The 27,118-nt window shown below is 39.3% G+C and overlaps 1 protein-coding gene across 6 annotated transcripts in view; it reads left to right on the plus strand.

Annotated features, from left to right (window-relative positions):
• Positions 1-27,118, plus strand: part of dscama (Down syndrome cell adhesion molecule a) — a 125,612-nt gene that overhangs the window by 24,252 nt on the left and 74,242 nt on the right. For all 6 annotated transcript variants that reach the window (XM_028465847.1, XM_028465846.1, XM_028465843.1 and 3 more), the window contains exons 2-3: positions 3,087-3,404; positions 3,494-3,643. In XM_028465847.1, coding sequence (XP_028321648.1) covers positions 3,087-3,404; positions 3,494-3,643 — 468 coding nt within the window. The remainder of the gene's footprint in view (positions 1-3,086; positions 3,405-3,493; positions 3,644-27,118) is intronic.

A 27,118-nucleotide genomic window follows, 5' to 3' on the forward strand; every position in this document is an offset into this window, starting at 1 on the left:
GAAGCTTCTGACTGCTGGTCGATTTATATTCTAGTTCTTAAAACTGTCACGCCGTTTTTAATTTTCATTCACGTACCCCCATGACAATTTGCAGACCCCACTTTGGGAGAGACGGACCGTCTTTGACCAGGTCATGTGACCTGGAGAATGCCTGGAGTACGTATTACTTTACGGCAGTCACGTGATCACGGGCTCGGATACACTCACTGGGCTACGACTTTAGCTAGTATTTTTCTGCCTGTTCGACCCCTAGTCATGGCCGAGGCAAGTGAAAAGTTTAAAACTGCTTCTGAGGATTCTAAAAAGACGCCAACCCGCCTTTCAGCCAGCGCTGGACACTGCCCCCCATCCGCTGGGTCCCCTATCCGCATCAACCGCGGCTGCCGCGCTGACCCCCGGCGAAGGGGGCTGACGCAGCCAGGGAGCGATGGAGAACGCCACTGACGCGGCGCGGAGGGCCGAGCGCTGGGCCTTCGGTGGCGGGGAGAGGAGTGTGGCGGCGGCGGCTGCTCCTCCGACCGGCCCAGCCCTTAGAGCCAATCCTTATCCCGAAGCTACTGTTCAACAATCAAAAGACAAGGGAGGCTAGCCCGACTGACTGTTTATTGATTTTTGCAACAGTGCTGCGGCGCTTGTGGCCACTAGGGGTGCTTAACGTGAAAGTTACAGGTCTAGCGTCCCTAGTGGCCAAAGGTTACACAGTGTGCCTTTAAGAACACTTACAGCTAAATTACAACATTTAGATTTTGTGCTAACTGACTTTTCATGGGACAATGGTAATACCAGCCTTCAGCATTAAAGCTTGGTTTGATACACAAAGCTGTTTACACCAAACGTGTTGCTAGCAGCACTGTAAACTCTCATGATACATGTAATAACAACTACATGAAGCTGTTTCCTGCATCATGTTAAATTGCTGAGGTGTGAAGCTGAAGTGAAGATCTCATCGAAAACACTGATGTTGGATCCAATTAAATGCATTTGAAACACAGTAGGGCCAGTGTAAAAGCCTGCAGATTTAAACACGTGCTTTCTTTGTGTAGCACTTGATGGATTAAACTGTTCCTCCCCACATATCTTGGGATGCAGCCAGAACACATAGCCTGGATGCCTGCTGACAGTGTGGGCTGTCCATTACAGCCCAGAGTTGCATTTTTTATCCTTACTACAGTTGAGGAGTGCATCACATTACATTGGCTTTCTTTATTAGTTAAGATTACTTGAAAGCATCGTCCACTGCATGCTGTCTAAATGACATGACAAATAGGCAGCTTTTAGGACCAATATCCAAATTGTGATTAGAATAACTAAGTATGAGTGGGTGTGAGACCCCACTGTAACAATGTGGCTGTTAATATAATCAATGATTTGTTTTAATCCAAGACAGGACACTTTTCAACTGGTGGCAGCTTTTAATTTCACAGAAAGCACAACTGGTTTGAGGCTAAAGAAAGAAAATGATTAAAATTCCTACAAGTTAAAAATAAAACTCAGGGATATGTTTTCTTTTAAGGATACACATTTCTATACATGTTCCAAAATGATGATTTATTGATTGGACTTCAAATAACTCTGTGTGTGTCAGTTTGCCGTTCAACATGTTGAATTGATACTTGACCAATGAGCAATAACAGGATGTAACTTTAAACTCCAGTCACGTGTTAGTGTAAGGTAGTGGAACCCAATACAAGACCTCCTGAAATCTAAACATAACAACATTGCATAAACTACTGATCATAAACACAGTAAACAATTAATTGATTTATGAATATATATCTGTGTAAAGTGCTTTTTTTTCACAAAAAAAATGTGTCCCTATTCATACTTCTCCTATCCCTTACACTAGTGATGGCCACTTTTATCACAGTGGGGTCTACAAACATGTGATTAACAGATCTGAGGGCTTAACCCAGGCTGCGTTCGAATAGTTCCCCCTATGTCCTTTCCTATCCACTTTTCCTTAACCCCTTGGATGACGTCACAGGGTTAAGGAAAGGTGTTAGGAAAGGAGTTAGGCTATCCCATTTGTTTTGACAATCGAACGCACTTCCACTAGGTGATGTACTACAATCTAATTTATAACACTTTCCGCTGATATAATCTCTACAAGGAACAAAAGTGAAACTAAAAGAATGTCACATTGAGAATGGTTGCTCACACTCACCTTCCACTCAGAAATATGAATTATGTTGAATAAAAAGTAACGTGGCTTAAAACGTCTCTGATTCCTTTTTCTTTCAGTCCCGTTGAGGAGCTCAAAACATGGCAGAAATTCCTTAAATTTTCACTGGAAATTGTTATTTATGAAGAGAGTGACATTATTAGAATTTCTTGTACTGGTTTATGTAACTGTGCTTGTTATTAGGACTTTTAAAACAAGATTGTGATTCCACGCTTTTTCTGTTTTTCAACTTTGACGATCTTTTCTTGTTCCTAATTACTTTCTTCTTAACCAGAGAAGTGGGAACTGAAATTTCTTAGAAAGAAGAGGGAGAATAGGACAAACAACTTTGCTCTTCAACAATACAAATGCACTGCAATGTAGTCAGAACTTTGACAAATATTCTACATCAGACATAGGCAACTGGTGGCCTGGGGGCCAAAAAAGGACATAAAAATACACAAAATTACAATTAAAGCACACAGAAATGAGAGAAAGATACACAAAATTACAATTAAAATGAATAACAAAAATAAACTACATTATACAAATACACACAAATGCCCTAAATTTTTTTGGTGATTTTGCAGGAACACATTGTATAATCGTTGCTAGTGGCTGTGAAGGCTGTAGGCACATATGTGTTTGTGTGGGCAGATAGCTACTTCTCTCTGCTGCCTCTACTCGTCTACATCGACTGCTGCTTTGCTCACTTTCCCTTCATAGACAGAAACAAACACACACACACAGACTTTCTCCCTCTCTTTCCACTGCAGTAAGCACATGGCCAATGGTCAGCCTGCACAAACCCCAGTATTAAAATAATTTTACATTTCTCTGAATGGAAATAGCTAATGGTGAACACTATTCTTTAGGACTCACTGTTTGTTAACGTCATTGTATGTTCTTGTTTTTCTTTTTGCAGTTTTCTGTGAAGATCTACGTTCCAGCTTGTATTTTGTCAATGCATCTGTGCAAGAGGTAGTGTTTGCCAGCACCACAGGGACATCGGCGCCCTGTCCCGCCGCAGGCGTCCCCCCTGTTTCTCTGCGCTGGTACCTGGCCACTGGCGAGGAGATCTACGATGTGCCAGGGATCCGCCATGTGCACCCCAATGGCACCCTACAGATCTTCCACTTCCAACCTTCCAGCTTCAGCAAACTCATCCATGACAACAACTACTACTGCACAGCGGAGAATCCCTCAGGAAGAATCAGGAGCCAAGATGTCCACTTCAAGGCTGGTCCGTTCTTTTTGCTCATCATTTTACCGATCAACATTCACAACCAGGTTTCATTTTATACCTAACGTATATCTTGTCTCCTTTTGCAGTCCTCCGAGAGCCCTACACTGTCCGGGTGGAGGACCAGAAAGCCATGAGAGGCAATGTGGCGGTCTTTAAGTGCATTATTCCGGCCTCAGTGGAGGCTTACATCGCTGTTGTGTCCTGGGAGAAGGACACAATGTCAATCAACGCTGAAAGTAAGTGGAGGCATCTTGTTTACTACTCTAGCACGTATATTAATATTTATCAAGTTATAATAGTCTTTTATTGGCTTGGATTGCTATTACTGGGTGTCTTTCTTAGATACTTGAAGTTCAGAATACAAGGGAAATTTGAGAGAGAAAGCCCAGTCTTCTGTAGGGGTGTGTATCATTGCTTTGTTGCTGATGACATTCCTGCGCATTTATCTTTCCCAGCATCTCGTTTACTGTAGACCTTGATAATATTCCACTCCATGCTAAATCACACTGTACACCCTGATGGGTTGTATCTCTCAGTTAAAATTACAGTAATAGCGTCACCTGAGATCTATTATATGCATTGATTGAGAATATAGACACTTTCTATTTTCCTCACCCCATTGTCGTGGTGGGCAATTTGTTTAGTGTCAATTTTTAAAGGTATCGTCTTGATAGATTTTGTGCAAATTTCTGTTTTGCTGAAAGGACAAATGTTAAGGTCAATGTTTGCTGCTGTTTTATTCTGGGTGTCAGAAAGATGTTATGAATTACAAGAGTTGGGTCAGACATTCACACTTAGAGTCTTTTGAGATTTGTTACACTGGATATTTGGGACTGATGTTTAACGCTTTGTTTACTCTCTTTTACCATTAATACAGAAGCTTCAACGTGTCACCTTTTAGTATTACTTACTAAATCTCACAAATCCACATGGCATCACTCACTGACAGTTTGCCTGTAAAAAAACAACAAGCATGTGTAAAGTTTGACCCCAAATGACTCTCAGCAATAGGGTTTTCTATTGCGTTAGTAATCTGAGGCCCACACCCATTCTGTGGTGTGTATTTCTGTTCCATGTCTGTCTGACCCAATGACAGTGAGGTCCCGCTCTACTTCTGCCTGGCCTTCCACCCGAGTACAGGCTGGCAGTCGTGTCACTTAGTCTCAGAGTATTGACCCATTTATGTGGCTGATAGTAAGCTCTGCAGCACTCTGATCATTCAAATCACTTAAATGGAAGCTCGCCTCTGTGATTGTTTCCCAGCCCTAGGGGGCAAATTCACTTTATATGGGGCATTTAGCAAACTCAATAGACACGAGCTAATGCCATTTAGTTTGGATGGAGGGCAAATGTGGCTCCTGCTTTTTCATTTGTTTTTTGTTGACGCTTCACATTTGTCTCGTGAGGTGAAATCAACCATGTTGAAATCTATAGCAATCTCTTAAATGTCTATAAATGGATTAGCTGCTAGCATGTTTGCAAGGTTGGTCTTGCATTTCTGTTCTATGGGTCATCCCAAAAACTGTATTTTGTACTTGGATATACAGTATAGTACATCTCTCTGATGCAAAACCTCAAAATCTATTGGGTGAATGAGAAATGTGCTCCGTTTGATATTCTAAAGCAGAGATGGGCCACTTTTATCACAGTGGAGGCCACGAATGGGATTTTTTGATCCGAAAGCCACATTATCAATATTCATGTCAACTTTTAGAATAATGGCCAATCTGAGCAACAACACAGTGTTAGTATATTTATGTTGTTGTATAGTATAATATTTGTGGTTTTGTGTAATTTTGGTGTTTCTTTGTATTAGGGATGTAACGATTCACTCAACTCCCGATACGATTCGATTCACGATACTGGGTTCACGATACGATTCTCTCACGATTTTTTCATTTACAAAATGGGACTGTAGACAAAATACTGTATTATTTTCCTTTTATTTTTCATTGTCAAAAGAATTCCTTGATAAACTATTCAAAACAATAAAATTTAACTAAAAATAAATCTTGAATTAAATAAATAAAGGATTAATACAAATGAAAATGAAGCCTATTAATTTAAATTCTGGTTCTATAATAAACAATGCAAAACTGCATAATAGTTCTTTTTCTTTTAAAAGTGCAACTGAAAATGTATTTTGTGCCTTAACAATTGGACTTAAAAACCGTCATTGCACTGATTTACGTCATATTTGTTTGGACCAGCAGAGGGCGCTGGTAACCCAGTGGTCGGTTGGCATGCAGATATCTTGCAGTGAAGAAGAGAAGCTATGCTAGCAGACAGAGCTAATAGAAAAACTTCACTTTTACAGATATTCAAGTAATATTAGATATTCTTTCAGTGCTAAAGGGGTAAGTAATCATTTATTAACATATTTAAAAGTAGAAGGCGGCCAGAAAGAAAGTATTAGCAGACTCCGCCCGCCGCCAACACTTCCGGATAGCGCCCTCTGCTGGCTAAAAAAAAGTACTGCGATTCAATTGTCAGAAAATCGATATCAACCGTGATACCTATGAATCGATTTTTAACTGCCTTACGATTAATCGTTACATCCCTACTTTGTATACATTTTCCTCTTATTTTTTGTTTTTTTTGTGTTCTTTTGTTTTTCAAGCTTTTTTTCTACTATTGTTTTCCTTTTGTTTATTTATCTGTCATTTTCTGAGTTCTTGGAATACAATTTGTTTTCATTTGTGATGCATATTTGCATCATGCAACTAGAAGCATAGTGGCAAATTGTTGCTGTTATCCTTTCTAATAGCCAGTCGAACTGATACTAAATGACTTTAAAGAAGAAAACTGCACAATGGATTATGTCTAAGTTTAAATATTTAAAATGAATCTGTACCCATAATTGATACTTTTTCAAAGAGTTTTGGCGAGTCCAAAAACAAACATGTTTCTTTTGATTAACAGCATTCATTTTAGTTCCAGCAAGTTCTTTTTGTCTTCTTTTTTGAATAGAATGTTAAGGTTTCATTTATTTAGCCAACTGTTTTTCAGGAAGTTTACTTGGACTGGCAGTTTAAAGTCAAAACATGTCAGGAGAGCAAAGTAAATTTCTTAAAAAACAGTTGTCTGAATAAATGAAACCTTAACATAGCATTCGTTTTACCAATAACTTTTTACTCATTACCTTCATCAAAGTCGTTTAAAAATGGTTTATATGGAGCTGTGAAAATTCTCTCATCTGTAGCCGTCAGCCATGTAAACGCTGTCAGAAAAATCACCAAGTCACCAATCCGCTGCTCATCTCCATGTTAAATAATGGATGACGGAAGCCTATGAATCCATGAGCAAATGGTCTTCATTCACGTCTCAGTGCACGCATCCAACCAACATCCATTCCCCCTCCTCGTTCTCTAATACACACACTTAAAGTGCACTTTGTGTGTGCACAGGGGTCTATGTGCGCACCGACCGACAGCTCATCCCCTCATCTCGACGACCAGCCTTCAGCGGTTTAACATTTAATGACTAAAAAATATTATCAACACTTGGAATTCAAACTAAAAACTTTGTGAAATTCAGCTCCTTTTGCTTCCACCATGAATAATTGAGCAGGGCTCTTCAGCTTGGAAGACGTAGCACAGTGTACTGTCCACATCTGACAAGCCTCGGTTCACGTCTCAAGCTTAAGCTCGGCCTTTTGAAGTTGTTCCAGTGCAAACACCGGGTGTTCATTAGAGTCCATTGGAAATTTAGGAGGAACAATGCATTTAGATTTAACTTGCACTAAAAGCTTCAGTGCAGTGAGTCTATTGTTTTTACAGTGCAGTAAGTGAAATTACCATTTGGACACTGGCATTTTACGGCCTAGTAAGGAAGTCTACGTTTATTATCTTTACAATGACTTAATGCAAGCAACTACTTGGCTACATGGATATTTCATGTCCTGTCTTTTGTAAGACGAGTAACACATTTATACTGTATGATGTATATTATACATTACTGTAGAGACTGTGTCCAGATGTGTTAATAAAACAGCATTAATGCCTCTTCATTGTCTTGATAAGAGAATCCCCTGCACTAGTGTCCATTGAACCAGAGTTTCTTGGTCCACCTTTGGTTTAATTCTGTAATTTTCTATATATCTGAGATCCAATAGTGAAATGGAGCATAATGGGTGTGTCTTTTAGTGTCATTAGGGTGAGTATTGGTAAACAAGAAAAAGTAGCTTGTTGTGTCTCTAAGCAGGGATCATGATTTCTGTGATCGTGGTAAACAACAACAAATGGAAAATATAGAATTCACTTCATGAAACGGAAATGGCAATTATTATTATTTTCCAAATATTGTTTTTACTTGGGGCGCACGGTGGCTTAGTGGTTAGCACCCACCTTTCTGGGTGGAGTTTGCATGTTCTCCCCGTGCTGTGTGGGTTTCCTCTGGATACTCCGGCTTCCTCCCACACTCTAAAAACATGACTGTTAGGTTGATTGGAGTCTCTAATAGGAGTGAATGTGAGTGTGATTGGTTGTCTGTATGTTGCCCTGCGATGGATTGGTGCTCTGTCCAGCGTGTACTCCTGCCTGATGCCAAATGAGAGTTGGAAATAGGCACTAGCAGACCCCCACAACCCTGAAAATAGGAATAAGCGGGTCTGAAAATGGATGGATGTTTTTTTTTTTTTTTTAAATAATCAAGAGGAAATTGCAATAAGACACGAGCTGCATTTCCATCGCTAAAAGGATTTGAAGCTTTCATGAAAAGGTTTTCAGGTGTTTCAATATTGAAATGTGTCGCAAAAGTGCCTTGGAAACATTTTTTCTGCAAATACACGTCACATCACATGACAGACATGATCACATACCACTTCTTTTTGAGAAAACATGGCGTACGTGTAAACAGAGGAGGAGACAGAGACATTTCTTAGCATTATAGTAATTGTACAAATTACTAGTGCCACATTAGACGTGAAACAACAAAGGAATACGGAGTGTTATAAGGAGGTACTGAGCGTCCGTTTTTCTGCGTGGAAGTCTTGTGGGATGAGATTTCACGGGAGTAACGAGGCTTCTGCCCAAAAACAACGTTCAATGGAAGCACGTCCAAAGCGCAATTATACATTATCGACATTTAGAAAGATCGCTTTTATTTTGCAAAAATCTGTCTATAACATACATGATGTAGACATAATATCACGTATTTACACACAATTTGTCTTCCTAAATGGGTAGTATATGATGTTATATGAAATGAAAGCAGCTATTTGACCCAGACTAAACCATTGCTATAATGTTTTGGGATAATATCACACATTTCCACCATATTTTATGCCATAAAATGGTTGGTCTAATGTGTGGCTTTAGCAAGTATAGCAAATGGTCAAATCGCAATAAAATCTTGCGTAATCTCAGCATGTACTTGTTTAAATGCATTTTTGGTGTAAATTAATGACAATGGTTTACTCTATGGATTTCGGGAAGTCAAATAGCCTGTAATGACATCTGATTATGGAAATCAGATGAGATGTAAACAAAGTGGAATAATGTAAACTGACAAGGAGAGGACGTGGAAATGGGTAAACTCTTAAAGGGAACTGGGGAAATTTGCCCATTGCCTCATATTTGCGATGGCGTCTATAAGGTTCCAAACGTTAATGTTTATCAGCGTAGCACACCTGGGGCACATTGTACATAAGTAGGACAAGCGATTAACCTGGGATATTTTGGTTATCCTGGCTCAACTTATCTGGCTTCTGGTTGTACAAATGCAGAATAGTGGAAAGTCAACTGGGATGTTTTGTCAGATTAGTTACCATGGCAATTTATTCTGTGGAGCTAGCCTGCTTCAGACTAGGCTAAATTTCAGGATCTATTTAATTTCATCCCTTATCTCAGTCAGCAGTCAGTTATACATTATCACATTAAACTACACCAACTCTCATCATTTAAATATCTGCCATCATTAAATTGAATCATTACAGATAAATTATGTTTTTTATATGATGTTACAATCATTACAGTTTCCCATAGACTATTTACTGTATAATACATCCCATATAAATAATAACACACATTAATGAGTAGTATGATGTTCCTTTATTGAATAAGGAAGAATAAATCAAAAGCCTGTACTACGATGCTGAATTTCCTCTTATCTCGCTAACTTCCGGGATTCATTCTGTGTGGGCTACGTTGACGCTGGTTTACTTCTCACTGGGGTAAATCACCATGGTAACTTAGGCTGAATGGCTAACCTGGACCAGGTTAAGTGCTAGGATAAGTAATAAAAGCATTCTGACCAATGAGTTTTCTTGGAAAATGAGCTGCCCTAGAATAGGTGGATCATTCTGCAGCAAGGATGTGATATGACAGCTGACAGGAGAGAGATAATATTTATGGATTGACGACGGCGACGACTGGGGTGTACAGTTACTAGAAACTATCATATTTACTAAATTACTATGAATGTTTCAGTCAACATCCTCCTGAAGCATACAAGTCTCCCAATCTATATTAACAGGCTTTGTTACCACTTACCAGCGTTAATAGCTGCTATCTTATTAGCCTTGGGTCACCTGTAGGTTTAACTAGCTAGCTAAGGTAACGCTAATGAAACAGTTTATTTTGTTCAGAAATCATTAATGAGTGGGCGTAGATTAACATTTAAATGAAATAATATATGTATTTGCACATTCACAATGACAGTTTAGTTCCAGGGTTATTTCACAGCAACAGGTCTGACACTTTTTGACTGTTTCGTGTTCATCAGACTTGGCGAAGAAACTGTGATCTTTTCTGCAGTCCTGATTATCCGTTGCAGTCTGTGTCTATCTAGTTTGGTTGCACATAACAGACTGAATGATGGAGGTGCAGGACATGATCATCAGCCCCCGGGGCAGGTTGAACTTCCTCAGCTGAAGCAGGAAGTACATCCTCTGCTGTGCCTTCTTTGTGATTATGTCTATGTGGGAGGTCCACTTCAGGTCCCGAGAGAAGGCGGTGCTCATTGCATTTGAGGTCGAGATCATGGTTTTTTTTCCTTTCACCACTGACCGGTATGTTTCGCTTCAATAGTTGTAATGTCCCCTGTGTGTTTTTTGTTTTAATATTTTGAATATTTCCCTCCACAGCATATTGCTCCAAAAAGTCACTAACACGCACTGGTAGACTTCTCCCAGCCATTACAGACGGGACCAACTCAGAAACTTGACGGACATCACAAAAGTTAATAAGGGGGGCGGGGCTTTTGCCAAAGGTCACTTTAGCATTGGCGTTCTTGTTTCAGTCATTTATCGTGGCCAACTGAGTCCTACTTTTGTGCAATGGACCCCTGGTGAGACGTGGTGTGTCCCTTGTGCACAGCTCGTTTGAAATGCTGTCCTCCAGGTGCAGCCTGTCCTGCAGTCACTAAGGAGGTCTTGTAGTCGTTTGCTGGGACCTGATGTCGCCTGCTCTGCATTCAGCAGCAGTCGGGCCAAGAGGGCCAACCCCCGGTTCTTTACTGCAGACACACACACACACACACGGATGCTCACACACTTTTTCATTCAGCTCACGAGCTGAGCACAAAGACTGTCTTGCATCTCTTTGCTGCTCAACCAGTGTCGTCCCTTTATTTCTGTTCTGTAGTTCTAATCTGCTGACTTTGGCCACATGCAGGCATAGCAATTCCGGACTATTGCTGTAACACATGCAGTCTGGCTTTTAGCGGAGGCGTCTTATGGATTTCACAGCTTTCTCCATGTTTGTTGACATACTGAAATAGGTGTTGAATTTATTTTTGCAGCCAGACTCAAACCCTGGAGCTATTGCCGAGAGGACGAGGAGCCAGCCACACTTTGTCTGTTTAATTGGCTGTATCTAATGGGCCTTTGAAGTAAATATCGAGTCACAATCAAAAAGCTGCTGTCGCGTGTACCTCCTCCTTTCCTCTGTTCTCTTATAGCCACAAAGCCAAGTTTCTGGTTGAATAAAGATAAACGAAGCTGACCTGTGTGTTTTAAACCATGCTTTATCAACCATGAGATGTGCTTGGAAGCACCAAAGCCATCAGTTTGATAAATGTTTGATCAGTATGTTATGGCAGCAGTTAATACTGTATAAAGCGTGTGTATGTTGAGCTGATTTGCATTCTTGCTTCACTGCTGATCCTGTAAACAACTGTGGAGTATCAGCCAATCCTTTGCAGTATTGTATAGCCTACAGGTAGCGTGGTATACTGAATAGCTTTGTATGGAGCAGCCGTGCAGCTTTCGAGCTGTTGGTAATGCCCCTTTCTTTGAATGCATATAGGAAACACAGCCACTGGTGCAGTGCATCCTTGAGCTGGGGGAGGCGGGTTAAGGGTTTTTTTTTCTGGTCACTGTGTGGTGAAATTGTAGAGGGGGAGGAAGACGGGCAGGTTTTGGACTCTGACATGCTGCATGTGTGTAGATGGGGAGTCTTTTCTGAGCATTTGTTATTCTGCCTTGCCATGATAGTCTGGAGTATCGTTATCCACAGAGAAAAATGGTTTGTGGATAAAGAGACGGACAGCATGCCCACACACATGCATCGCATACGGACTAAGAATGCCAGCACGACTATTGTCATACAGATAAATAGCAGCGAGATGGGAATGAATCCAGGCTATTTGGTACGCACGCTGAATTCTCTGTGTCCTCTCAGAGGCTGCAGGCTTCATCTCTGCTCACACCCAGTGGCAGCAGCTTAGCAAGATAAATAAAGGGCTGCACCGAAGGAAAGAGGAAAAAAACAGGAATAAAATCAATAGCTATGTGCATGAATCTAGCTGCGGCTGCCACAATGCATTATGGGAACATGACAGGTAGATACAGTGGGGTTGGGCAGTGAGCAGGCAGCATGATTTAAAAAACAACAACAAAAATCCCACAGAAATCAGATGAGCAACATCCATTGAGGATGGATGGATGGATGGATGGATGGATGATGGATGGATGGTGCAGTAAGTAATTCAACATGCATTTGGCTAATGCACAGATTGAATATTAGAGTAGATTCTCAAATAAAAATCCGGCCCTTCAGAGCATCTAACTTGGCCGGCAGGAGAAGTAAAAAGGACAGAGAAAACCTGAATCATTGTGTAGATGACCACATATTTAAAACTGATATCTGGAGTTTCAGAGAAATTTATGTTTATGTTTGATTCTTTTTAAATGGGAAAAAATACCTAACTAGTTTTTTACTATGGTCTACTGCCGGTGGTCTTTCATATACATTAATTTATAAGTACCTCCTTCGTGACAGACCCCTATACAAATGGAAACGATAGCCGAGTGCACCCATCCAATAGGCTTCGACTTCCTGTTTTTGAGACAGTCAATCAAAGTGAATGTGGAACTGTGCACGGAAACAAGGCCACGCGTCACAACAGCAAACAGGTAAATATGATTTCTTACCTGACCCACAGACCTATATCAATGCGACCTGATGCGACCTTGTGTTCTATGATGCGCGTACAGAAAAGGGCGTGGCTTCTGGTAGATTGCAGAGGCCGGGGGTGGAAATGGAGCTGTTTAGAGCAGGACATCGAGATGTCCTCACGGAAACTCAGGATATAAGTTGTAGATATCTACAGTCTAAGTTCCTCTAAATACACAAATTCAATAAAATTGACAATAGTTGCAGTGGCTCGCAATTTCCCTGTGCTTACTGTATATCACATGAAGGCACTCAACCTTTACAAAAATCCTGCAATTTTCCAAAAATTGCCCCTTAATTGCACAAAAATATGTGTCACAAAACCAAGTGTTTTTGAAGTGAAGATCCTGCTGGGACTGATATCTGTCATTTATGGCTTGGAGATTACATTCTGTATATACCATTTATATGTGGAAGTTAAAACTGGGCTGTATTTATTTAATTGCTTCATATTTTGCCCCAGAGTGAAAATGAGTAAATGGTGAATTAAATAAACCCCTGTAGTCATTTTCCAAATGTCAGAAAATTCCTATTTAATATGGTATGTGTGCTATTAGCCCCAGATGTGTATTTCTTCCTGATGGTAAGCATGCAGGTTACTCAAACCTTAGTGGTATGTTTAACACTCTTCTCCTCTCTGTGTGCTCACTAAATCTCTCCCCACACAGACTGCTGCTCCTTGCTTAGCCTCAAACTGACAGAGATATTAATTAAATTGGCTGATGCCCTTTCTCTCCTCACCACATCTTCACTGCACTGACAGTGCAATGATCACACTCCCACCCCCAGACTTGGGTATTTGCTCACCAATAACCGCAATTTGTTCTTTATTAAACTCTTGGGGCTGTGAGCGATTAGCGTGAGTTGGAGGTGCTGCCATATGCGTGTTTGTGTGCAGATGTATGAATATTTAGTAGAGATACTAAACACGGCTTAATCTTCGTTAAAGGGTGAGTTCTTTTTCGTGCCGCTGCAGTTTTAGCACATCCGCTTTGAGCTGCTGATCCAATGGCTGCTTCCTCCTCCTCCTCCTCCTCTTCCTCCTCCTCCTGGACTTGGACCAGAGCCAAGTCATGCATGGCACCCTGCCAGTGTACAGATTAGCTATAAGCGCAACAGGAGCTAATCGTAGAAGGAGCCACACATTAATTGACACTTAGGCATTGTCAGACGCTATGGTTTGTGGGGCTGGATGTTATCAGTAGATCTGGGGGGGGGTTGGCATGGAGGGTCATGTCTAGTTTGGAACATCCTCATGTCAGATGTTGGAGATGAAAGCTGATTTTTGCTAATTCTACCTTTACTGTAAGGTGGTAGAGCAACAGCTGCATGCAAATATAACGCATATTGCTGTTAGGCTGAGACCACTTGGATTTTGGGCCTCCGTCTTTATAAAAATATACTATGAAGAGTGTTCTACTTAGTAAAAAGGAAAGTTGCTTTATACATTACATTTTAACAAAATTGTTTTTAATTCTTCTTTTAAATCTGTGAACATCAACTGAGAGGCCAGAGAGTAGGGGAGTCCCAATAGGGCTGCACGATTATGGCCAAAACAATTATTTTGATCAATATTGTAATCACGATTAATTAAAAATTTAAAATGTACAAAGGACTATTACAGTCCTTTCACGAAATGCAACTCATTGGAGACAATTACAGCTCCTCAATCAACCAAATGACTCAGAGCGAACGCTGACTAATGGTTGAGAAAGTGCCTGATTTGATATGTAGCAGAGCCCACATTTTAAACGTAAATATTGCCGACGATCAGGTTAATTTAATCATGGCAAACAAAATCGTGATCATGATTAAAATTTGATTAATTGTGCTGCCCTAAGTCCTAATACAACTTTTTCCACCTTCGGTACGATATCGTTACTGCAACCTTGGGTGATGGGCCATTATCGATCCGATACTATATCAGCGCAAATCATAAATGCTTTTATTATTGATCTTCTAGTGATCCATGTTGGAAAAAGCTTAATTAAGTCATTACTCATACAGAGAAACAAGTCAGCAGTATGGAATCGACTGCTTGTATCAGACTGCTTAGGTCGGAAATTTTAGATGCAGGCCAATATGAGCCGATACTTTTTTTTCTCTCTCTCTTTTTCCGATATTTGACCGATATTCAATATTGGATTGGGACACCCTACATTTCACACTCTCTGCTTTAGAACTGGAGGCCCACATCCGCCTTTACTATCAAATATGGAGAAAAATATATATATTTTAATCCCTTAGAACAGACGTGGGCGACTGGCAGCCCTGGGGTCACATGGAGCCCTCGGTCTAATTTTGTGGAGACCCCAAATTTTATTGACACAATGACAGAAAAATATACAAAACACCAAAAATACACAAAATTACCTTAAAAACACAAAATGACAACAAAACACACAAAATTACTCAGCAAAATTATACAGAATTAAAGAAAATTACACAAAACAACAACACACTGATATTACAACATAATATCAAGCAATTACATTAATAGATAATTACATAAAGTCCACACCCTAAGCCACACAAAGTTATGTTTTCATCCGATTTTAGCGGTCCTATATAGTCAAATTAGTGTTTTATTTTTTGTGATTTTTTTAAATCAAGTTGGCTTGGTATAGAAAACATTGATTGATTCATTTGTTTCTTTTTGTTTTTGAACAGTGGCAAAAAAAAAAAAAGACAATTTTGGGGAGTGATTATACTGTGGTAAGATAAACATTCATTTAGCGGCCTTCAGATATAAAATAATTTCTAATCACTATTCGTTGCAGTGTAAGAAAATTTGAAAGAAATAGACTTTTTATGTTGCCTCTTGGATATTAAATAAATGTTTGTAGCAAAGGAGTGATTGAAGTGATAAAGATGATCATCTTTAAAGAACACACGAGTCGGACAGAGACAGACCTGAAATTTGTAAAGCTGTACATGTGGTCAGTGAGATACGCTACGAAGACACGACTTCACTTTTAACAGTTCCATTTTAAAAAGCACTGCTGCATTTATGGAGGAACCTGCAGAATGTCTGGTGTGCATACTAACATCTCAGTGTGCCTGAAGAGGAGAGAGGAAAAAACGTGTGTGTGCGTGTGTGTGTGTGTGTGGAAGGAGGAGAAGGGGGAGTTGTGAATGGTTGCTCTTATCGCGTGCATGCAGCTGCTGCAGTGTCTTTTAGAGACAGAGGGGCCGTCCATGCATGCCACTCACTCACTCTGCCTATTCACAGCCTCCTTCTCTCTCTCTCTCTCTCTCTCTCTCTCTCTCTCCATCCCTCTGCCTCGTTCTCTCTGGCCCAGTCTGTGCTGCGTTTTATGGCGAGGAAGTGTGTGAAGAAAGAAAAGAATGATGGGGCAAAGGAAGAATAAAAGATGACTTGGGTTCTGATGCAGACTCGTGATGCACGGGCCCTTTGTTTCACATCCCAGCAGTGACTCTTATAGCAAAGGACAGGCAAGAAATCAGATGTCATTGGACATCACTGCAGCAGCCCTGAATGACGAGGGCGTCCCCTTTTGTTGATGGAAAGAAAGGAAAATGCTGCACATTTCTGCAGCGTTAAACTAAGCCTGTCATGTGATCCCACGATTTAGAGATGCTTTGTTTGAAGCAGACATGTTCAATCAATCAATCAATTTGGTGCTAGAGCCAATGAGCAGGCAGCGCTTAGGTCACAATCACCAATCTTTGTCAAGAATCATAACCCCACCATCTCACCGTGGTGGAATCATTATATGTTTTTTAATCATTTAATTCTTGTGAGAATAGTTTTTCAACATTTGAATTGTCAAATAAAGAAATAGCCAAATTTATTAGGTTTGTTTTATTAACTAAAAAGAGGATTTTTAAATGACAAAACACTAATTTATGGGAAAATTATTCTTCATAATAAAATAAAATAAAAGTAGGATTTTGTATATTATATATATGCAAGTAATTATATATATATATGTGTGTGTGTGTGTGTATTATATATATGTGTATTATATATTCTATATATACTAAAAAATATTTTTTTCAAAATGGTTTTGATTTAAAATACCTATAAAAGGCTCCTCATTATGTCTACAATTCCTATTTATTTCCACATGCCTTGTTATTTAGTATTTCTTATTATTTTATACAGAAAAATGAAACACTGTTATTAAGAAATCCTCATGATGCTAGTTTAGGATTTAAATGCAGTTTAAACAAATGTTTTCAGTTTAATTTATTAAAATCTGAAACGGTTTATATTCAGATTCATTGTATGGTTGTCATTTGTGATTCTGATCACATTATTTCTGAAAGTATAAAATACTTTGAAGTCATTGCAGATTCCTTATTCCCTTTGATCTGTGCAGATAGAAACTGATGTCTCTCTCTCTCCTGCCACTAAAATACATGAAAAGGCCGTCTTTAATCGGCACTCACTGCACACACACACACACACACACACACACACACACACGCACACACACACACACACACACACACACACACACACACACACACACACACACACACACGCGTTAACATTAATTTGTTGAAGGTGAAGGAGCATAATTGTTTAGGCCTGCTTGTATAATCCTTTCGTTTCACTGGGATACAATAGGAAACGATACAATACCAGAAGAAGCTGTGTTTAAATAAAAATGTATATCGAAGGACAAAGAAATAAACTGATACATCAAAGCATGAAGGCCCCTTTGCATAATCCCAGTTAATCCGTAATGCAGAACAGAGGAAGATCTGTCTAAAAATATCTGCCTTCCTCATGTTTTATCGTTACCGTAATGAAGCCATGATTGTTGATATTAAAATGAGAAGTTTGTGCATCATCCGACGCTCTGCAGACAGAGATTCAGGAAAAGAATGTGAAAGGCAACGATTTAATTTCATTATCCCTCTGTTCCCGTGTGCATGTGTGTGTTAGCTTGTTAGATTTGCAGTGATGATGCCCAAATGGATTTTTTTCCTTGCATACAGTAAATAGTCATGTTGTTGCTGAGGGCCTGAGTTGACGCTGTCAGCTCCATCTGATTGGCTGTGGCTGGCGATGACACTCCACGCTCTCCTCCAATGCCCATCTCCCTGGCTTCTCTTCTTTTTTTCTTCCTCTTCTCCCCTCCCTAAATAAATTGCCTGGAGAAATTGAACAAAAATTATAGAAAGAGAGAGAGAGCCTTTCATCTAATTGAGAAGCTCATATTAGCTGTGGTGGGAAGATAAGCTCTTCTCTCTGGAGCTCTGAGGCTCGCTGTACGTTAGCCAGTTTCCTACAAGACAAATCCTCACTGTGTTCTGGATGTTGTCGTGTGGTGCTCTATACCTGCACATCCCGTGACCTTGTGCTGCAGATATTCAGCTGAGTGACAGACGTTAACGAACTCAGGAGTTTGAACATGTGATTGTCTTTTTCAGCCTTTAAATATGCATACATATAACACATAATGATAAGGAGTATAGGCTACATTTATGTATATATCGATAAATAAATGTATATATTATATATTTATATATAATAAATATATACATATGTAAGTGTTTGTGTACATGTACTGTATGTATATATGTATGTACTTGTGCAACCGGACGCATATATGTGTATATATTGATATATGTATATTCTGTACATAGCCTTTTCCCCTTTCAATAACACTTAATTGTACATTTTGTTCTTGTAACAAAGTGGATGAGTGGATTCACCCCATTGTCACCCATTATTGTCATGTATTATTTTGCACATTTATTAATTTAGCTTTAACTTACTTTTGCTTTTATAACATTGCAAACACTAACGATCCCAGGTTTGTTTGTGTCAGCATTTATTTATAGTTTACATCAGTTGTTCCCAAATAGGGGTACGTGTACCCCTAGGGGTACAGGAGCACATTGCAGGGGGTACTCAGAAATTAATAAATCAATTAATTTAAAAATAATTGGGAATAATTGGCTTTTTTTTTTTTTTAGACAATTCACCAATAACTATCAGTACTATTAATGTTTTCGACTGTCAACTGCCAGTCTTCCTCAGAGGTGTATGCTGACATCCGCATAATAAGGCATATTATTCAAAAATAAGATGAATTGATTTTGCCGGAATTATTAATAGTACTATTGCTTAATAAAATACTATCATTTCTTGTTATTTATTGAAACAGGATTATTTTATGTCCATTAGGCCTTTTTATCAGACTTCTGACAATAGGAGAGAATATTTAGCTATATTTTACTAAGGAGACTGTATTTACTTACTATTGAAGTAGACACATTAAATGTGCATGATATTTATCATTTTTTTTTTTAAAATAAACTTTGAATTCCATTAATTGTTTTGAATTTGTAGATTAAGCCTTAGGGAACCAATGTTGGCGACACAGTTAAAAGAATATGAAGAGGGGGTACAAATGATTTAGCAAAAATGCAAAAAGGGGTACACAGGACAAAAAAAATTGGGAACCACTGGTTTACATCAAAACATCATATTTTAAAGCAACACAGTTTATGAAAACATCTTTATTTAGTCTTTATTTATGATGTTTCTTCATGTATACTCACGTGTTCGTTTTTGTTTTAGTGTGCAGGCTAAACCAACTGAGGGAGTTTTTCTTTGATTGATTATTTCTTTTGTAACTTGTAATGATTATTTAGCAAGTAGATTAATTTAATTTGTTTATTTAAGTCATTTACGTATGTGAATGAGTTCATTGTTAATTTCTACCTTTTTTTGGGGTAATTAAGGGAAATGTGGGTTTCACCCTTTAATGAAGTGGTCCACAAACAGGTAATTGGCCATGCTTTAAAAGCCATGCAGTAGAGTTTGCATGGAGGGGAGAGACATGGAGGCCATGCTGCTACTAACGTGCCTGTCATACACAAAGATGATCGTGCTTTGTGATGCCTTTTTGTGAACACGTGTTGCTTTTAAACAACACTGTAAATAAATAAAAGCTCACAAAGGCAAAAATATTTCGGCTGTCGTTATAATACCGTCGTCCTTGAAACTTTTGCAGGACTACATTACAGTTTTACATACTGTATACAGTATATATTGAAACCCTATGTTTATGTTTATTTTATCTTACTGTTTTGCACATCACAAATGTAGCTTTTTTTTAATATGTATATTTTCCTGTGTACATCGTTCTATGTCACACTTGCTATGGCAATGTAAACTGGTTTCTCATGCCAATAAAGCTGCTTGGAATTGAATGGAATTGAATTGTATAGGTTTTGCTTCCCTTCATGTGGATGTATGTCATGTGTCACAGTGTGAGTCCACACGTGTAAATGTTCTAATTGCTCAGGAATTTATCTGATGCTCTGATTCTTGGGGTGTAGACGTTCTCCCTGATTACATTGTGTCTTAGAGTGTCTTGATCCCTGCACCACACCCCCCCAAACTAGGATTACATTTCGTCCACACTCTAATCCGGGTTTGTGTTCACCCCCCTTTTTTTCTTTCTACAAACATCTTGTTGCACCACTGATAATGGAGACCTATTGGCGGGACTAAAAGCAATCAAGTGGTGTAAAACTGGTGATTTGTAAATCCTCCGTCAATAGGCAGGAAGGACAGGGAGAGACCGATGAAAAGGTTCACTCTGTCTTAGGCTGCTGCTGCTGCTGCTCTGGCTGACTGCCTCTTTCAGTCCAAGGCAGCCATTTTGTGTCAGCCGTTGCTCGAACAGTGCTGGTTCTCTGCTCTCACTGTGAGGAAAGGCCGATCGGAGGAAGAGGGTGGACATTTAACGTGTGAAGCATTACTGATGTGCTCAGGCCCTGTGGATGCTGTGTGGTGTGAGGTGATGGGCTACATCTGTGCAATTGTTACACTTTAGGTTGTAATATGGGATCCCCCTCTCACACACACACACACACACCCTTTCCCTCAGGTGCAGGTGCACTGCTCATCACACTCATCCTCCCTGAGCCTCAGTGGATCCTTATCAGTGAGCAGGGCAGGAGTGCTGCTGTAGTGGCCGTATTGTGTGTTTTTGTGAGACCTGAGCAAACACGCTCACCCGTGTAAGTGATCGGTCACGCAGCAAACACAGAGACGCCCTCCACGTAATGGCCTGCTTCAGCCCGGCCCTTGTTTGCTCTGTTTTTGTGGCTTTGCGTCCAGCAGATGGGCCATCAGGGATTAGATCTGCTAACGAAGAGAGGTGGAAGCAGGTGGAGAGGAGGTGGATGTGATGTGAACATGTACACCATACACTGACAGTGCAGAATGGGTCTGCATTGGACTCATCACATGTCTTGATGTGTTCAATAATAAAAATCTTATCTTTGACATTTTTACTTATACAGAATTTTCTTTTTGTTGGTAAATTCAGTTATGAAGTTAATACCTATGGATTATATCACTTTGCTACAGTTACAAATGATTGATTTTGGTTTGTTACCCTAATTATTAACTATATATATGTCATATTAACATGACAGTATTTAAAAAAATATATTGGATTTATATATATATATATATATATATATATATATATATATAAAATCGTTGACTTTCAAAGATTTTTTTTTTTTTCTTCAATTTAAAATAATTAAACTGTATAAATTGCTGATGGAATTATTTGGCAAAGCTTCTTCCAGTGTAGCACACAGAAACGTCTACACAATAAATGCCGTGGTTAGAGAATTTAATCAAGCAAATATAGATTATTTCTGTGAAAGAAAGTCCAAAAAAACCATTCACTTCTAAGAAGAAAATACACTTGGACAGTAATGAAAATACTTCACTGTGTGTGTCTGTGTCTGTGTCTGTGTCTGTGTCTGTGTGTGTGTGTGTGTGTGTGTGTGTGTGTGTGTGTGTGTGTGTGTGTGTGTGTGTGTGTGTGTGTGTGTGTGTGTGTGTGTGTGTTTTAGTGGTTAAGATGAATCCTTAATAATGATGGATAGCAATCGAGTGCTTTAGTTTTTGTGGTTTTTTTAAATCTAGTTGGCTTGGTATAGAAAACATTGATTTTGGTTTTTGAACATCTCAGAAAAAATAAGAGAATTTTGTGGGGTACACATACTGTGGTAAGATAAACACGTTTTCATTTAGTGGCCTTCTGATGTAAAATTAATTGCAGTGTAAGAAAATTTGAAGAAAATAGACTTTTCCTGTTGCCTCTTGGATATTAAAATATTTTTGTAGCAAAGGAGTGATTGAAGTGATGAAGATGATCATCTTTAAAGAACACACGAGTCGGACAGAGACAGACCTGAAATTTGTAAAGCTGTACATGTGGTCAGTGAGATACGCTACGAAGACACGACTTCACTTTTAACAGTTCCATTTTAAAAAGCACTGCTGCATTTATGGAGGAACCTGCAGAATGTGTGGTGTGCATACTAACATCTCAGTGTGCCTGAAGAGGAGAGAGGCAAAAAACGTGTGTGTGTGCGTGTGTGTTATTGTTCTTTCCTCAAAAAAAATATTTAAATTGAATTTAGCCAATTTAGAAAGCTTTACAACAACAGCATGCTTGGATTGTGCATCATTATTATTGCAACACATGCATCAATAAAATAATGTAAAATAAAATACTTATATGAAAAGGAAATGGTATTTCTTAACTACCTTAAATAAAAGTAATGCCATCAGTCAACATGTACCAAAGTTTGTTGTTAAAAAGAATTAGATAATGGTAAATAAATTGAAAATAACCTGTAATAAAAGCAGTAAGCAATATGTTCTTCTGGTGTATTTATATATGTACATGCTTGGATGCTTGGGGCCTTCTAATTTATCAACTTGAGGCCCCGCACATCCCCAGTGCTCAAACACTGGCCCCTTTTCCAAGGTGATTACACAAGCCGTGTGTCCAGACAGGATGGCCTAATCCGTCCCTGACCACCAGCCTCACGCCACACTCACGCACACCCTGCTCCCCCCTCCCACTTCCTCTCCTAACATATGGAGATGGGAGGAATTAGCGCAGTGGAAGAAAATAAATGAGTTAAAGCGGCCAGCGGCTTAGGTCCCACCATGTCGGTTCTTGGTTGACCCATCTGTGAGTTTCTTGGAAGTGTTGCCCTCGATGACGAGAAGCAAATCTATTACAGAAGCAGCACATTTAGCTACTGTACATGCATCCTTTATTATTAACACAATACAAAACAACCAAAAATTATTTGTTCACAATGAAATATTTTTTTCAAATTTTGGTCTATTTTGTGAAATAAAAATATGAAAATATAATGTAATTACACACATGCCCACAAACTACATCTTTAGGTCACCATCTTTCACACACACAAATATTTTTAAATGTACAATCACCTAAGGTTTATTAGTTTTAAAGTTTTTGCTAATTCATTTATTCAACCTTTACACACCTGAGTTTGCAAACTCAGGCCAGTTTATATTTTACAAAGAGGCCTAACAATAACAGATAAACACAATAGCCTTTATGTATAACCTAAAATAAGAAAAACATATTTTCCCCTCTGCATAAAATTAATTACTTTTGTCTGCCCAAGTATTATTTCTGATAATTTAACAAGTTCATATACTCATATATGAGAATAGGAGTAGCTCAGGCAAAGATACTCTTGGGACAACGATGCTCACAAACAATACACAACGCCACAGGCTGACCCCGACGGGCTCCTCGTTTGACCCCACCAACGCGCCCCACCCCTGATTTAGCCTAGATCTTGTTAAATAGGATTAAGCTGGCTACCTGCCATTCAAGGACTTGAACAGGCCCTCTTATCTGCTGTCATTAGATGGCTCCCAACAACAACATCCCACTCCAAGACCTACATTAAACAATACCGCACACAGGTTTCTCCTCTGCACAATAGATCCCTGTGCGGCCAGTGGCAGTATTGTCTTCCTGATGATGTTTTTCAAAGTTAAGTGTTGGTTTCTGGGCCACTTTAAATGCTTAATCAGGCACTAATGATTGCCCTTTTGCTGAGTCTCAAGAAAATTAAATGTTATGTTGCAGGCCATGTGTAAATATGTGTGAGTAGATACTGATCTGGGTTCTCATCTTCCCTGGGTAACATTTATGTAAGATGCCCTGACCCCACACCCTAATGCAGACAAGGGAAACTGGTGGCCTAAGGACCACATGTGGCCCTCATTTAAATTGTGTGGGGCCCCCACAATAAAACACAAAACAGTAAAATATATTTATATAAATATATATATATACAGTAATATATCACAAATAAACAAAATTCCAAAAAGAAAAATGCACAAAAGGCAATATAAATACACAAATTTACTCCAAGAACACATAACATGACAAATATACAGAAAAAAAGTATATACAGTATATGATATACAGTAAAACAAAACAAAATGATAACAAAAGTGTCTCCAAAACACAAAAGGACAACAAACTACACTAAATGACTCTGGAAATCACACAAAATGACATTGAAAATGCACATAATGACTCCAATAACACAAAAAAAACTTGATTATTCCCATAATTGGTCATTATTCTAAATGCTAAGATGGTATTCAAATATCGTGGGCCCTGATGTCATCAAAGTTTCCAGTCCCTGCCCTAACTCACAGTGTTTTTTTAAGTTCACGGGGACATGAGCCAAAACAGAGGCGAGGAGTCCAAGTCCAGCAAAGCTCATGTGACAATTCTAGAACTCCCTCCCATACTCTCCCTCCAAGCACAAACACCAATTCAGTGGCGTAAGAGGCTTTGTGGCCAAATCCCCAGTTGATCTTCATAAAGTTTGTGTCTTACAATTAAGTACAGATGGTTTGCAGCTGGTTGTAAGGCTAGTAAATAACTTGGGTCTCTGTTTTCACCAGGGATTGGATGGGGGGGGGGGTAATCCCTCTTTCTGACAGTTTACCAGATTCACATCAGTGTCTGCCTTGCTTTCCTTCCTCTTTTTCTTCATGTATTTCTTTATTTTCCTTAACCCCCACCCCCTCATTCCATCAAAAGCTCCTTATCCTTATTTGAATATGCTATCATTTAGCGGGGGCACACATACAGTATATATTACTGTCTTTAAAAATATGGCTGTGGGTGATGTAAGATTCTCATATATTTACCATTTAAAGCTCCTGCATATACGTACAGCTTATAGGAACAGCAATTCTGATGGCAGATGCTAAAGGGAATCCTGTAACATAACAGAATAAAATCATTTTGAGTCACTATACTTCATTTACATCACTAATGGATGATATGTATTGCACTTGTGTTTATTTAAAACTCATTTTAGTGTTAGTTTTATTACGTCACTAAAAACAAACGAAAAAAAATGTTTGTTTGGCAGTCGGCTGGAATGCTGTTGACGTGAGCACTATCCCAGTAGTTAACTGTTGCCAGTTACTAATCAAAATCTGTTTATTGATGACTTGCCAACACATCATTTTACATTTTTCCATGTTTATCATTTTAAAGGTTTATGTGGCCATTATTTAGGGCCTAAATTACGAAGTGGAATTCCTCTTATTGTGCTAACTTTTGGGATTTGTTCTGTGTCCTGTAGACAGATGCATAGAAATGATTTTATTCAATTCAAACCTAGAACAATTGTCTGGAATAGAAACACAAGAAATCACAGTAGGAATGAAGCAAAAACACTTTAATACATTTGTCTCCGGGACTCCACAACTCACAATACAATGGGCAAAAAAAGTGTTTATAGTGGAGGTAGAAACAAACCTTTGATTGGCAATTTCAACCTTTTTTTTTTTTTTTAAATGAAATGATCTTCTATTTATTGATTTATTGAGCCATACAGTATGTCTTTATCTGATGAAGATTTTCATATTTAGCAGCTTTTTAATGTGTTTCTAACATTTCGAAAGTTAAAGTTCATCTTCCAATGATCCCAAGATCCATTGTATATCCTTTGTATAGGATAATGACAATAATTTGTCAATAAATAGTGTAATAAAGCTGTATTCTTTTCCATTTTCCAAACCTGTGAAACCAGCTGAAGGTCTCTGGCACTGATGTATGGTATTAGGATTCTTCCTTATCATCCCAGCTTACATAATGCATGTCAATGTATGTATACAAGCCCCGGTTAAGCAGATCTTTCTCTTGGGACAATGCTGAGGCCCAGAGGAAGACGAGCTCTAATGAGGACATAGTTACACCTCTCACATCACCAAGGAGCCGTGATCATCTCTTTGTAAAGAAGCAAGAAAAGGCTCGACCCGGTCCTGCCGTTCCTATTATTCAAATATATTTATATCATTATTCATCTGCTGTAAGTGGAAAGTGCCAGCGCAGCCAACACCTCATCTGCATAAGACTAACGATTGCCCTCCATGTGCCTCGGGATACAAACAGATGGGAGTGTTTAGCGGCCTTACCCACCAACTCCTCCCATCTAAAACACACACGCTCCTCTTCCTACCAAATGTTCAGCTACCCTGTCACTTCTTATAGCCCAAAAATGTGAGATGCCATATGCCTCGCTCCGACTTCTAACCCTGTGCTTCCTTGTCTCCTTCATCGTGACATCAAAGTTCCACTTGTAACACAGGCATGTCTCTTTGCTGTTTGATTTCCAACGCCTGGCTGAGATCACATCACAGCCATCGCAGGCGTAACTTGTCTCGTATTATAAAAGCATTCGCTTAGCGTTACATGGCCTAGTAGGAGCACATTTGCTGCAGCAGCATTGATGAATCTTTTGATGTTGGGCTTGGGTAAATAACTCATGATGAAAATAAATGCAGTGCCATCCTCTGTGTGTGTTATGCTAATGCTGAAAACAGAGCGACTGGAGCATGCAGAATCCAACAAGAATTTCATGGGCTCTCATCAGCTGACCACTGTAAGAATTTTAATAGTTACATTTCTCATGAAGAGCTACTGATTGGTAAAACATTTTCAAACAAACCTGCAGCTGCCCAGAAGCTTGTCCCATGTCATATGGTCCAATAAGAGCCTCTCCTCTGTGAGCGTTGGCTGTCCTGTTCAGTGAATTCCAGGCCATTTGCCCTTGCACAGAGGGCAGCTCCCAGCAGGCTTGGCCACAGTGACAGTTTGTTGTTGTTTATAAGGTCATCCCCACCATAGGAGGCAGCATATTCATCACACCGCCCCATGGCTCTGTTTGTTTCTGGCAGTCTGTTTCTCTGTCGGCTTCTGTCATAAGGTCAGAGTGTACTTACTAACATTCTCCACTTGTCCACACAACAGACCAGGAAAGTCAAGATGATGTCTCTGGAACGAACAAAGCTAAGTTGCCTTACACAAAATATGTACTTAAGGAAGTTATGTCTCCAACATTTTGTCAGGTAGAATGAACTTGGAGTATGTGCCCCAGTACCAGATGACCTACAGCCACAGTCCACAAGTGGAAGATTTTTCTTTGACTTTG

This window comes from Gouania willdenowi, chromosome 14, assembly GCF_900634775.1.
Source record: "Gouania willdenowi chromosome 14, fGouWil2.1, whole genome shotgun sequence".
NCBI lineage: Eukaryota > Metazoa > Chordata > Actinopteri > Blenniiformes > Gobiesocidae > Gouania > Gouania willdenowi.